Here is a 12,552-nt window from a genome sequence, read left to right as displayed (position 1 = left end):
TGCGAGTACTTTTAAGTCAAAGCTGTTTCACTTCTACACTCAGTTTAAGTCACACTAGTTGAAGATGTCAACTCAAATGCCTGAAATGTGAATATGAATGCAAATTGCAAATGTGACAGTGAGTCGGGCTTGTGTGTGACTGACAGGTGAGAGCAGTGAGGGAGGCAGCGGTGAGAGGGCATGCTGGAGGATTGGGCTCAAGGTAGCCTGGGACATCCACACACCTGGCCTTACGCTGCCACTGGAGTCCGGAGACTGCTATTACATGAGAGGTACTAAATCTTCTCTGATGTGTGAACGCACGCACACACACACACACACACACACACACACACACACACACACACACACACACACACACATACACACACAGAGGGAGCCACTGTTGAATTTTGGCAAGAGAATGGTTTTTTTTCAGTTACCTCGTGTTTTAGTGTTTCTTATACTTTGTCCCAGATGTCTCATGTTGTCTTCTAACCCTCTCTGCAGAGAAGTGTGTGTGTGTGTGTGTGTGTGTGTGTGTGTGTGTGTGTGTGTGTCTGAGGCTTTAAGTTTCCATGAAATTGTGTGCATTAGAGAGGTTTGGGACCCTGTACTGACTATGTCTCTATTGGAAAGGACAGGCCAGGGTGTAAATCTCAGCCTAATGTTTTGACTGCAGTAGACTCCTCCAGTGCTGTAAAATAAACTCTTCATAACTTTCTTGTGTACTCTGGTTGTGAAGATATTCACCCACATGACTGCAGAGACTTTAGTACAGATGGGCAAGAAATCAGGACTCCTGGGTGGATGGATGGAGGATTATATTGGTTATGGCACACTGCCTGTTGTTATTTTCAACCATAATGTCTCCTCGGTGGACTTAATCCTTAATAAAGGATTACAAAACAAATGAAAGTATCGATGTAGAACTTATTATTAGACTGGGTCTAATGTCCAATCTATATTTGTTGGAATTAGAGCTGGGTGACATGGTATAAAATGAATATCACGATATTTAGAGGCCCTTTTTTCGATATTGAGATGCATCGTGATTATCACGTGTCCACTTAGGCTCATCATTTTACTGAATATGGATGAGAAGTGTAATGCAATAATTAAAAAAAACAATTTTTATTTGAATTTTGTGAAAAGTCTTGACAACCTACTTGGTTTCAAGCTCTGTTTTTGGCAGCAAAAACTGTACATATCCATCCATCCATTTTCTTCTGCTTATTTCTGTTAAGGGTTGCGGGGGGGGCGGAGCCTTTCCCTGCAGCCTTCGGGTGAGAGGCGCCAGGTCGCCATTCCATCACAGGGCCAACACATAGAGACAGACAACCATTCACACTCACAGTCACACCTACAGTCAATTTAGAGTATCAATCAGCCTCGTCCCCAGTTGCATGTCTTTGGACTGTGGGAGGAAGCTGGAGTACCAGAGAGAACCCACACAGGAACAGGGAGAACATGGAGACTCACTGAAAGGCCCCGTGCCCGAGCGGGGACTCGAACCCGGAACCTTCTTGCTGTGAGGCGACAGTGCTGACCACTGCACCACCGTGCTGCCCAAACCGTATATAATGATTCTCAATATTGGGACAAATCTACTATACAGTTTGATGATAGTTTATGTATGGCAATATATCCCCCAGCCCTGATTGGAATTGGGGAAAAAATACAATAAAACTTTCAAACAATCTTTTGTTTGCATGTAAAATCACAGGGATGTTTCTTAATTTAGTTTATTTTATTCCATTTTTTTAAAGTCAGGGCCCAAGTACAAAATACATTAATCTAAAACAAGAAGAAAAGATGCTTTGTACCAGAATTAGCTACTCGCTGTTTTCCATCTGTTGTCCCTGGGCAGGTGAACAAAACACAGCACATAAAAAAACACAATTTTCACCTCTACAAGAAATATCTTAAGGACAAACACAAAACAGAATACAATGTACACTGTTACACAGATATTCTTCTGTCTGCTTGTTTGGCAGCACTGGTTACTTCAGCCAGTCGATGTGGTACGTTTGAAAACCATATCAGGGGTTTGAAATCAATACATGTCTGACATGTCCCCGTACAGGTTGTTGAGATGCTGTTTAAAGTTATTTTTGTGTATTTCTTTGATTTGATTTTGTGGTATTTTAACTCAAGAGCTTAGAATACTATTTAACTTAATGTAAGGTTTGTATTAGCTGCTACCATATGTTACCGTGTACTTGTAATGTATGCGGGTATTTCTCGGAACACCGCGTTGTGTGTTCTTCCTTGTGTTGTCCATCAGCAAGCTAATTCGCTCCCTCCCCAGGTGAGGTGTTGTAGTTAAAAATGTGCGGGTGATTTATGATGCCAAGAAAAACCTCAACTCTAGAATTACTTTTGTTTACTTTACTTGTTACTGTTGCTGGTGTGCAATTTTAAACAAAAGTATGAGTAGAGTACTTAACTGTTTTGTCAGCGTTAGAAAAATGTGTGAATTGAAAATTATAACTTTAACAAACAGAACAGTTCGGTTTTTAGTCATGGCTTTTCATTTTCTTGTTATATCAGATATGATGAGTTCAGTTCAGGGGGAATCAAAAAGTTGAAGACGTCCATGCATGGGCTAACCTTCGGTGGCTGTGTTAGAATGGCTGGGGTGTTTTTCAAATAGGCCACTAATAGGTGTTTGTCAATCTGAATCATTTTTTACAAGTAAGAAATAGAAAGATTTTAATGAATTCCTGAAGTTGACTCTTTGAAGCTGCTGTGTTTTCTTCTGAGAGCAGGGATGTCTGTACCTAATATTCATCTTGACAGGGCTTGAAGCCGACCTCCTTTAGCTGGATAAGATTTACAATAGAACAGTCAGTTTCAGGCCAGCTACGATAATAGAGTGATGGGCTGTTGTGCAGACCATTCTAATGGGACTTGACTGTCGCGGATCAGTGGGGATTTATGCTCCACTTGGTGAGTACGCCCTTGAGAGGCCAACTGCTGCACAACGATAGCAGCTCACACAGGCCTCGGCCGTCTGTCGCTTTGTCTGTCTACCTGAATTAAATACTTGGCACACTCCCGCAACATATGCACGCACCTATAAATTTGCACATGTACAAAATACACACACACACACACACACACACACACACACACACACACACGCAAAGGTTGCAGTCCTTTGATATTTCATTTGTGAGTGGACATACCACCCTTCATGATTCAGATACAGAGCAGCTGCCAATAAACCAAGTGTTAAAATGTAATCGTTGGAGTGTTTTAGTGACAGGCGCCATATGATAAGTAGTTTTGTGGTATTAAAAGAAAACTACAATGGTGTATAACCACAGACACCGTAATGTCTTTTTCGGCACCATTTGTTGCCTGGTGGCCCTTTTGAACTGCTAATGTCTGAGCCGCTGGAGGCAAATTGAATCACCATCATCTCCACCCAAATGGAATTTCAGTGGTTAAAAAAGAACAATGCAAGTCTTGACACCGGGCCTGTTCAATAATCAGATTTCCAGCTCCCAATGCACAGGGGGACTGGAGAAAAGAGTTCACCCAATATATTTAAAAGCCTGCTTTCTGGAAGAGGAGGACAAGTGGCAGCAGGCACAGGGGTTGAAAGAAAGATAAATACTTATTACAGTTATTGAGTTTGCCTCTACTCCCTCCTGATCCCACCGACGCATCAGACGTGCCAAGAAAAGAGCAGATTGATGGAGATAATTTGTTATTGGATATAAACAGTTTTAAAGACGCAGAGTAATTCTGCCCAGAGACCTAATCCTTCACAATCTCATCAGAGTGAGGAAAACACCAGCAAGTTGTTTTCTTTGTCACCATCTTTTTTTTTTCTTCCCACCAAACAATAATATCTTCCTCCCAAAGCATTTGGCTGTTTGACTTTCAAATCACAGGCATTAGCCGGTGTACTCTTGCTCAAGGCGGGTGTAAATATGCACATGTGCTGTGAATGACAGCTCTGTCATGGCTAAATTAATTATTGGTATATGAGGCAAATAATGGCAGAGCTGAGAACATCTATACTCACAAAGAAACACATGGCGGGATACACAGGAAACAGCAGTAAGGCCTCTTTGTAAAGCTCCTGTGATATTGGACAAATGTTTGTTAGTATGGCTCTTCCATCTTGACAGATTGAGTGTGATCTGGTTTTGTTTGGTAATTAAAATTATAGTACAATGCTGCACACTTTATTTGAATCGGTGCTGGACCGAGCACAATCTGTCTCCCACTACAAAATGATTTAGTTGTCATGTTCACTCACGCCTTGCCTTTCATCTGTTTTTTCTTTTGTAATCAGTTATTTTCCTTTTTATCTGTTCTATTCTTTTATTATAATTAATTAAAACCACACTATCAGTTATGAACTCTTGTTCTATTTTGGTGCTCTGCGATTTCTGATGGATAATTATTCTATTTTTTGTTCTTTGGTTTACACATCTTGGTTTCTCAGTTGATTATTGGCGGTATTGTGGGTAACGTGTTCTTTTTGTCTCTCCGGTATTGACCAGATGACCTGAACAGTACCCACCAGCACTGTGTTCTTGCTGGAGACACTGCACGCTTCAGCTCCACACACAGGGTGGCCGAGGTGAGACGCCACCAGGCCCTACAAAGGACGACAGTCTTTTGAAAATGTTGTTTAACTGTACCAGCAGTTCTCTTTGGCGTCAGTGAGGTCTGCTGCTGGAACTGACCCACTGTTATAGGGGGGAAAAATAGAGAAAAAGGAAGACTTCATCATTCTGTCAGGCAAACAAAAACATTAAAAAAAGGATCATGTTTTACTTGAGATAGAAGAATTTCACCGTCTCTTATTTGTGGACGGAAACCTGCAAAAAAAAGCAGATACATATCATAGCTGCGTATATACTTCACCCGAAAACACTCTAATGATATATAACCAAAATATTTCACATGAAACCTTTGAAGTCCTGATATACAGCACATCATCATTTATGTGCATAACGCTGGGCTTGTCCCTTTTGCTGTCAGTGTTCCAGTGGGACCCTGACCTACATCCAGTCCCAGTGCCAAGAGGCCCTGTCCAACCTGCACATTGACCCAGAGACAGGCGCCCACAGCCTGCTGGCCCTGCGGCCAGCCACGCTGCAGCACTGTGAGGAGATTCACAATGAGGTGAGGACATTGGGGTGTGTTTCCACGTGTCTGAGTGTGTGTTTGTTTGTGTGTGTGTGTGTGTGTGTGTGTGTGTGTGTGTATACATGCCCACCTGCTTGTGTTTTTAATGATTGCACACATACAATGGTAGAAGTACTACTTAGACCAGAAGAGGCGATGTCAAAGTCAAAATATTCCCTCTTAAAGTAAACATTAAGTCGCCTTGTTCTACTGCTTCACCACATGTAATCACAGGGGATTGTTTTCAACAGAAAAAACCCTCAAGGCAAAGTCAAAACAGATTACTACAAAGTTAAACAAATATTTGAACTTTATTTTAGTACCAGATGACTGCATTCAAACATTTTTGACAATAATTGTTGAGACAGTAGAATACTTTGTAATTTTTGATATACATTTCTGTGATCGTGTACCATCTTGACACTTCCTGAATGGTAATGTAGCCTAATCACCACCCATCTGGTGCTGCGAGGAAGTCTCAGATGTTTACCAAACATCTGTAGATGTGACAGGATTTCACTGAAATTCACAATCACTGAAACTCTCAGTCTCTGTGAATCACAAGGATAAATATCTGCTTTAGGAATTGAAATTATTTAAATTAATTTGCTTTTTTGTTTTTTCCCCCAGTGTAACTATTCACACAACACACAGCACATATTGAATACAGCCCCCTGGTTCATCCTTGCTGGCATCGATAACCGCTTTATGTAATTTCAATACCTCAAATAACTGGTTCAGATTCAGATTCAGATTCAGAAAATTTGATTTATCTCCGTGGGGGGCAATTCAGGGACCAGAGAGCGGTGCAGTTTGTTACACAAGAACAACACAACATCATACATTAGATAAGGAAGTGCAAGGAAGTCTATACCTCCCAGGGTTAGCAGCAGTTGCCTTGTAAAGTAGTAGTAGTACAGTAGATGTAGTAGTGCAGAAGAAGTAGTAGTGCACAATAAATAAGTAGTTTAATTACCTTAATGACTGAGAAGTACTTTGAAAATATTGTGGTATGTTCTGTTTCGTGTATGTCAACAAATAGAGTATATAAAACTCTGCCAAAAATTGTGATCAACAGAAACATGCAGGATGCTTTTAATCCCAGTTTGAATGCCCTTTCCATTTGCCCTGCATCATGGGACTTACATGCTTGGGGTCCTCTGATAGCAGGTTAAAGCTCTGTAAACTGCAGAATGAGAGCCTTGCGGCGTCCCACCCTCTACTTACCTGGTTGTTTCTAGTCAGGGAAATGCCTCCAATCTGAAATCCAGGTTGTTCTCATTTGTCCTGGCCTGTGATGGATTGTAAGGCAATAGCCTCCCCATATGTTATCTAAAGATGGAGTCATGCCCTGCTCCCCTTCCTAACCCCTTTTCACTCACAACAATGAGTGATGCTGGCTAGGGGTATTGAGGGGTAGAGTGAGGTCAAAAAAGAGGAACGTGAGGGGCACCAGCAGCCCCCTGTGTTAGCTTGCCGCGGGCAAACAGTTAATATACCACTTCACCTCTCCCCTCTACACCCCTGGGCTCACGGTGCACATCCTAGCCGAGGCTAGCACCCAGGCCTCTCAGCGGGACGCCATGACAGATGAGTCTGACGTAAGGTTGTTTAAAGGTTGGAGACTATATTAATTATTCAGCCCTGCCAAACAATAGAGCCGTCTTTGAAAGGAGTTCTACGCTAGTTGAGCTAGCAACACCTGCTAGCTTGCCACATAGCACCACAGGATTACCAAGCGTGGGTCCCACCAGGCAGGCAGGACAGGTTTATTAAAGAAACAAGATGCTATTTATAAAAGAGCAGGTGCGTGTTTATGTATGTGTGAGGGAGTGTTTAAGTGAGGGGGTTGCTCTCGGGGGCTCAGCATACCCTACCTGGCACTTGCAGTGATCGATGTGGCCATTTGTTTGGAGTTTCCCACGAGAGCAGAACACCCACTTAAATGATGTACTGCTCTTGGTGTTATTTATGATGGTGGTCCACTTTGGCGTGTGGCTGCTGCATTTTGCGCTGGTTGTGTTTGACATGGACGGGCGAGGAGTGAACAAGCCTGAGACGCGCTGGCATCCTGACCTGAGCAGCGCCTTATGGGCCTTTTCCTTAAAAAAAAAAAAAAAAAAAATGCTAAACAGCAAGGTAGCACCTCCTGACATGCCACCGATATTGTGCAACCTGGTGCAATGAGTTCTGGGGAAGGAGGCTGACACTCAGCAGAGGACGGGGCGGGATGTTGACAGGAGACAGAAATGAAGAAAACTCAAGTTCCCACCTGTTTGTTTAGCATGGTCCTACTCTCACTTACTCTTTTTACTTCCTCTCTCATACATCAAGGGGTGGGGTCTAAAGCAGCATCACTGCACGGCCTCCTTGTGCTTCTTTGGCTTTGAAATGCTAATCCCAGATGCAAACGTCTTGTCTCATTTAAAGCTACTGTGTCACTTCCCAGGTGGGTGTGTGACAGAGTGCCCTTGGGGACCCCCTCTAATGATGTTAGCCCCCCCTCGGTAAATATTGAAGGGAGGGACGAGCTTTTCCCACATGTTCTGGTAGAAAGTAAACTGCGTGGAAGCAGGTGTGTGTGACCTTCCAAGGTCTTTGCTCAGCTTTGAAACACCTTTCCTGAGGGGCTTATGCTGGCAATATCATTGTAATCTTGTAAATCGCTCCTCCAAACATACTGTGTGCTAGCACATCCCTGTCATCGGTAGTTTATGTTTGCTAGTCCTGTAGGATTTACCTTTTTTAATTCAGGTGAAACGTCTGTATGCTGATCTTGGGATACTGTTGTGGTTTTTTTTGGGGGGTTGGGGTGCTACTCGGATAAGCGAAATTAACCGAATTCCACCTGTTCTGAGCTCTGCATGTTAAAATATGTGTCAGATGCCTTTGATAATCATGTTTAATGACATTAGTCAAACTAGTATCAATGAACTCTTCCACAATGTTAATGTAAACAACAGGAGCACATGTAGTTATATTTTTGGCCTGAGGGAGGAAAAGGAGAATCCCATCTTGCTATTTTATGGATACAGATAGGAAATGAAATGTGTACAGCGGTGGCGCATGTACAGTATGGCTTAGCGTGTGTATGACCACTCTGGCAAGTGTGTGATGAGGGTAAATTGTATGGGTGGTCATTCAGAAGGGAGCTAGTTGGGACCTGCTTTTCTGGCTGATGTGTGAGGAGGCCGGGGAAAGTAAACAGTGGACGGCAGAGTGGGATCGATCCCACTCTCATCAGCTCCCACCTCAGGGCCCTGGCCCGGAAATTGATTGGGCCAGCTCAGGGAATACCATCAAGGTGTGGAAAAAAAATTGTGCCTCATTAAATGTGAAAAAGGGGGCTACTTCTCTTTAACTCCAGAATTGCCACTGTGGGCAGCTGGTCGACTAATGTGGGGCTAATGTGTAGTTAGTGTGTCCATCACCTGGAGAGATGACAGCGACTGCCGCAGGGGAGCCACTAGCTCTCCTCTCGCTCCCCTTCTCCGTCTTAGAGAAAAACTAGCTCTAACAACCACTCTCTCTTTGGCGCTCACTTTCGATCTGTCTGCCTGGATAGGTGGCATTTAGTCAGAGTTCCCCTCTTAGTAGCTCTCAGCTGGGTGGCAAAACTCCAAATGCCACATAGCCAGCACTCAACAGTCGCTTTAGATGACCTGCTTTGTGCCTGCTACTGGCCAGCGCAGTGGGGGACAGGCAGCCATGTCAGCTCAAAGTGGAGACACAGGTTGGTTTCTTCTCACTAAAGGACAGGCAGACAATCAGAGAGATGGAAGGAAGGACAGACAGAGAGAATGCAACGTCCAATATCGGCCCTCGTGGCTTTGTTGTGTGTTTGAGCTGTAGTGATCGAAGGGAAGTGGATTTTGAGAGTGTTGAAGGGACCATAAAGGATGACATTTCTTTGAAGGCTTGGTTGTATGGAGTGACTGAGAGGCTGCTGAGCTGCGCCACTGGCTATGTATTCTCCCTGACATGCCCCAGTCCTTGCATGTCATCCCCACTGTGATCAGAGTGTTTTGGAGGCAAATGACACAACGACTCAGTGCACAGCGTCTGCCCAGGACAGACCTTTGGATGCAAGTTGGCTTGCTTGAGTCGTGTTTATTAGCAGGAGCCAGCATATTGGGGATGTTTTTAATGTATATTTTATGTTTTCTTTACCACAACAATAGGGAATAACCTTTTCAAAGCATCACCGAAGAACCTGCACACCATTATTGTAACTGCTGCTGCCGCTGATAGCCTAGGGAGGAATGTTGTTTTTACAACATTTTTCTCCCCATTTCCTTTTAAACACATTACAGCAAGACAACTGATGCCCCCGTCCCATTGCAGGAAGTCACATTCTTCATCAAAAATTTGTCGTGTGAAGGTGAGAGAGGATTTGACAGGGATCGTCTCACATTTAACCACGACCCCAAACCCAAGTTTAAGTTTCAGCATCCAAAACATATTAGTGACATAAATCAGTTATGTTTGAATGTATGTAGTAGAGGATATAGTTGTGACTGTCTGACAAAAAAAAAAGACAAAACACAAAACCGCTGTGCTTGAATGGAACATCATGTGAAAGATGCACCAGTGAAACAAAAATGACAAGTGAATTTCAAGTAGAAATGGCGTTTTCATGTCAAGGGGCCTTTTTGGTAGCACTCATCCGCTCCAACCTTGTGGTTTGTGAGTTCACAGCTCTATAAAGGCTCTGTTGTGTTCAAGGCTAATGCTCTTAAAAGGCAAACTGTAAACAAAATAGTTTTTACAAAAGGAACAATAGCTCCCTCAGTCCCATTTGATATGTGACTCCTTTGTGTGCGACTGCATCTGGTGTTGTACAGTTGTCTATGTCAAAATGAAATGGAGCTCGCATTGTTTCGGCTGGATGACGCTTTGTAGGATGCTTTTTTTTTCTTTCTTTTTTTTTTGGAGGGGAGGCAACTCACAGTGTCTTGCATTTACATTGGCAGCATTCGGGGTGCTCTTTGACATATAAGCTTACACTGGCAATGCACAGATGCTAACAAAGCTACTTATTCACCTGTGTAGACAGAGACTTGCCAAAGCACCAACACACAACGATGCACATACATGTAGGAACACACAAACTTGCACACAAAATAAGACACACTTAGAAATAGATAGGCTACACCTGGCTATATGAAGCGTTCTTGCGAGGATTAAATCAGCACTTCAAAAGAACAGGAAACAAAAACACTCCCAGCGGAGGAGAGGGGAGCGGCTCGGCAGCCAAGACTGTCATCTCCAGACGGAGCGAGGGAGGGAGGGGTGGAGAGGGGGTGGGTGGGGGGTGGGTTAGGACGGAGGACGAGGGCGGAGTTTTCAGGTGTGCTGACTGGAAGGTGTGTGTGTTTGAAAAGATATGTGTGTGTGTGTGTGTGTGTGTGTGTGTGTGTGTGTGTGTGTGTGTGTGTGTGTGTGAACATACCGTATGTGTCTTTGTGTCTGTATTTGTTAGGGGTCTGATTGCTGAGTTGAGATGAGCAACATGTATCATGTTAGGACTTCAGCATGGCTGGAGTTTACATTTCAGACACCTCGTGAATAACAACAAATAAATATATCCACAAATAAAATGGTCAAAATAATTTGACAACACAAATGTGCAGCATGAAAACTGATATGACTAATTTTGTCAGTGAAAGTATATTTTATATCCCAAAATAACACATTGTAATAATACATGAGAGATTGATATATTAAGCATTATCTTAAATCAGTTCTTTTTTAAAGTGTAAAATCAGATTGTATTTTGATCGTAAATAGAATGCTTATAATATAATTTATGTTCTTTATGTGAAGTACGGAAGGGAGCGGTATGAAGTCTGAAAGCTACTGTCAGAAGATGACTTGTTCATTTTCATACTAATTGTATTTCTTTTAGTATAACATGTCCTCAAGTGAGCGGCTTATTGTCACGTTACATGTTCATGTAGATGATTTGGTGATTCTCTTAATGTTGGTTTGATGGCATGATTTAATTCAGTTCTTTATGTAGTATGTTGAATAATCAACAGTTACAAATTAAATTGTCATTTTTTTTAAGTAAATATCAATATTTAATGCGTTGTGCTTTCAGTAAGGAGCGGTGAGCTTTTTTTTTTTTTTTTGCAAATGTATTTTATAATCACAAACTATGAGGACATGCTGGAGAGATCAGATCTCTCCCGAGTGTTGTCTGTGTTAAACAGAAGAAAAAAAAGACTGAATTCTCTCTCCCGGCTCCACTCCGCTCCTCCACTAATATTTGTGAAAATTGGCCTTGTGGTTTTTGTGTAAACCTGCTAACAGACAGACAAATAAACAAACTCCCTGCTGGAAAGGAAAAAAAAAATCTATTTCTTTCTTATATATTTGGTAAAGTTCTCTCATAATTTAGAGCGTTATGTTTTGTGTGTGTTCGTGTGTGTGCGTATGTGTGTGTGGGGTTTCTCAGGTGGAGTTCGAGTGGCTGCGACAGTACTGGTTTCAGGGCCAGCGCTACACCCGTTTCTGCAGTTGGTGGACCAGACCGATGGAGCAGCTGGAGAAGGACTGGAAGCTGATGGAGACCATGGTAACTAACGCTGCTCAGAAACACTTTGAGTCACATGACACTGCCACAGCCTGCCTTCTCTGCAAGTTCAACAGTCCAGACCCACCACCCTCTTTCCTATTCTAGAGGTCGATGCTCTTCCTGTTTTAGAAAAGTGATACAAAAAAGTTGTATTTCAACAAAGAGAACCTATGTCTAATGTTCCACCTTCACTAGGCTTATTTGATTACTTTTTTCTCTATAAAGCACCGTGTGAGTTTCCTGAACAGTGCCATATAAGTATAATCTATTACTATTATTTTAAACTATATTTACTGATAATAACAATCACTCTAGTTTTAGAATTACATTTTGAATGAAAATAAATTGGCGAAAGCAAAATTTATGGAATTATGATATCCAGATATGTTCTAAAAATGAACTACTACTATGACTAATAATAGTAATAATAATAATAATAATAATAATAATACAATGAGTAGATTAATGACTGGTGTAGTTACTCTTGTCATTTTATGATAATTGTTTTCACCTCTCTGAATGCTCAACATGTCTGTGCTTGTCCCTCTTACAAAAACTACATACGTGATCTGCGGTCCAATAAAAAAAGGGTGTGTTTGAATTCCGTGATGGATTGTCCTGACGCTTCAGCGCGGTGCATTATTAAGGATGTGTCATGTGTTTAATCGTAGGCTCACACAAGTTTTATTAGAGAGGAACGTGGGCACAGCTATTAGTTAGACACCACACCAAAGGAATCACTTAGTAATGTCAGACTCATATTTAAGTCACCTTAGTCACAGCTCTGTACACAAATACACATGCTCGGTCTCGCGTCTTCTCTTTCCCCACAGGCTCAG

At 42.3% G+C, this 12,552-nt stretch overlaps 1 protein-coding gene across 2 annotated transcripts in view; it reads left to right on the top strand.

Annotated features, from left to right (window-relative positions):
• Positions 1–12,552, top strand: part of fto (FTO alpha-ketoglutarate dependent dioxygenase) — a 123,092-nt gene that overhangs the window by 28,043 nt on the left and 82,497 nt on the right. For both annotated transcript variants that reach the window (XM_086189056.1, XM_086189067.1), the window contains exons 4-7: positions 147–272; positions 4,503–4,582; positions 4,987–5,130; positions 11,594–11,713. In XM_086189056.1, the coding sequence (XP_086045182.1) occupies positions 147–272; positions 4,503–4,582; positions 4,987–5,130; positions 11,594–11,713 (470 nt within the window). The remainder of the gene's footprint in view (positions 1–146; positions 273–4,502; positions 4,583–4,986; positions 5,131–11,593; positions 11,714–12,552) is intronic.

This window comes from Aulostomus chinensis, chromosome 2 (genome assembly GCF_037954235.1).
Source record: "Aulostomus chinensis isolate RoL2024-O1b breed Wild chromosome 2, RoL_Achi_v1.0, whole genome shotgun sequence".
In the NCBI taxonomy this organism is placed as follows: domain Eukaryota; kingdom Metazoa; phylum Chordata; class Actinopteri; order Syngnathiformes; family Aulostomidae; genus Aulostomus; species Aulostomus chinensis.
The sequence above is the reverse complement of the archived record's forward strand: the minus strand, read 5'-3'. Positions and strand labels throughout refer to the sequence as shown.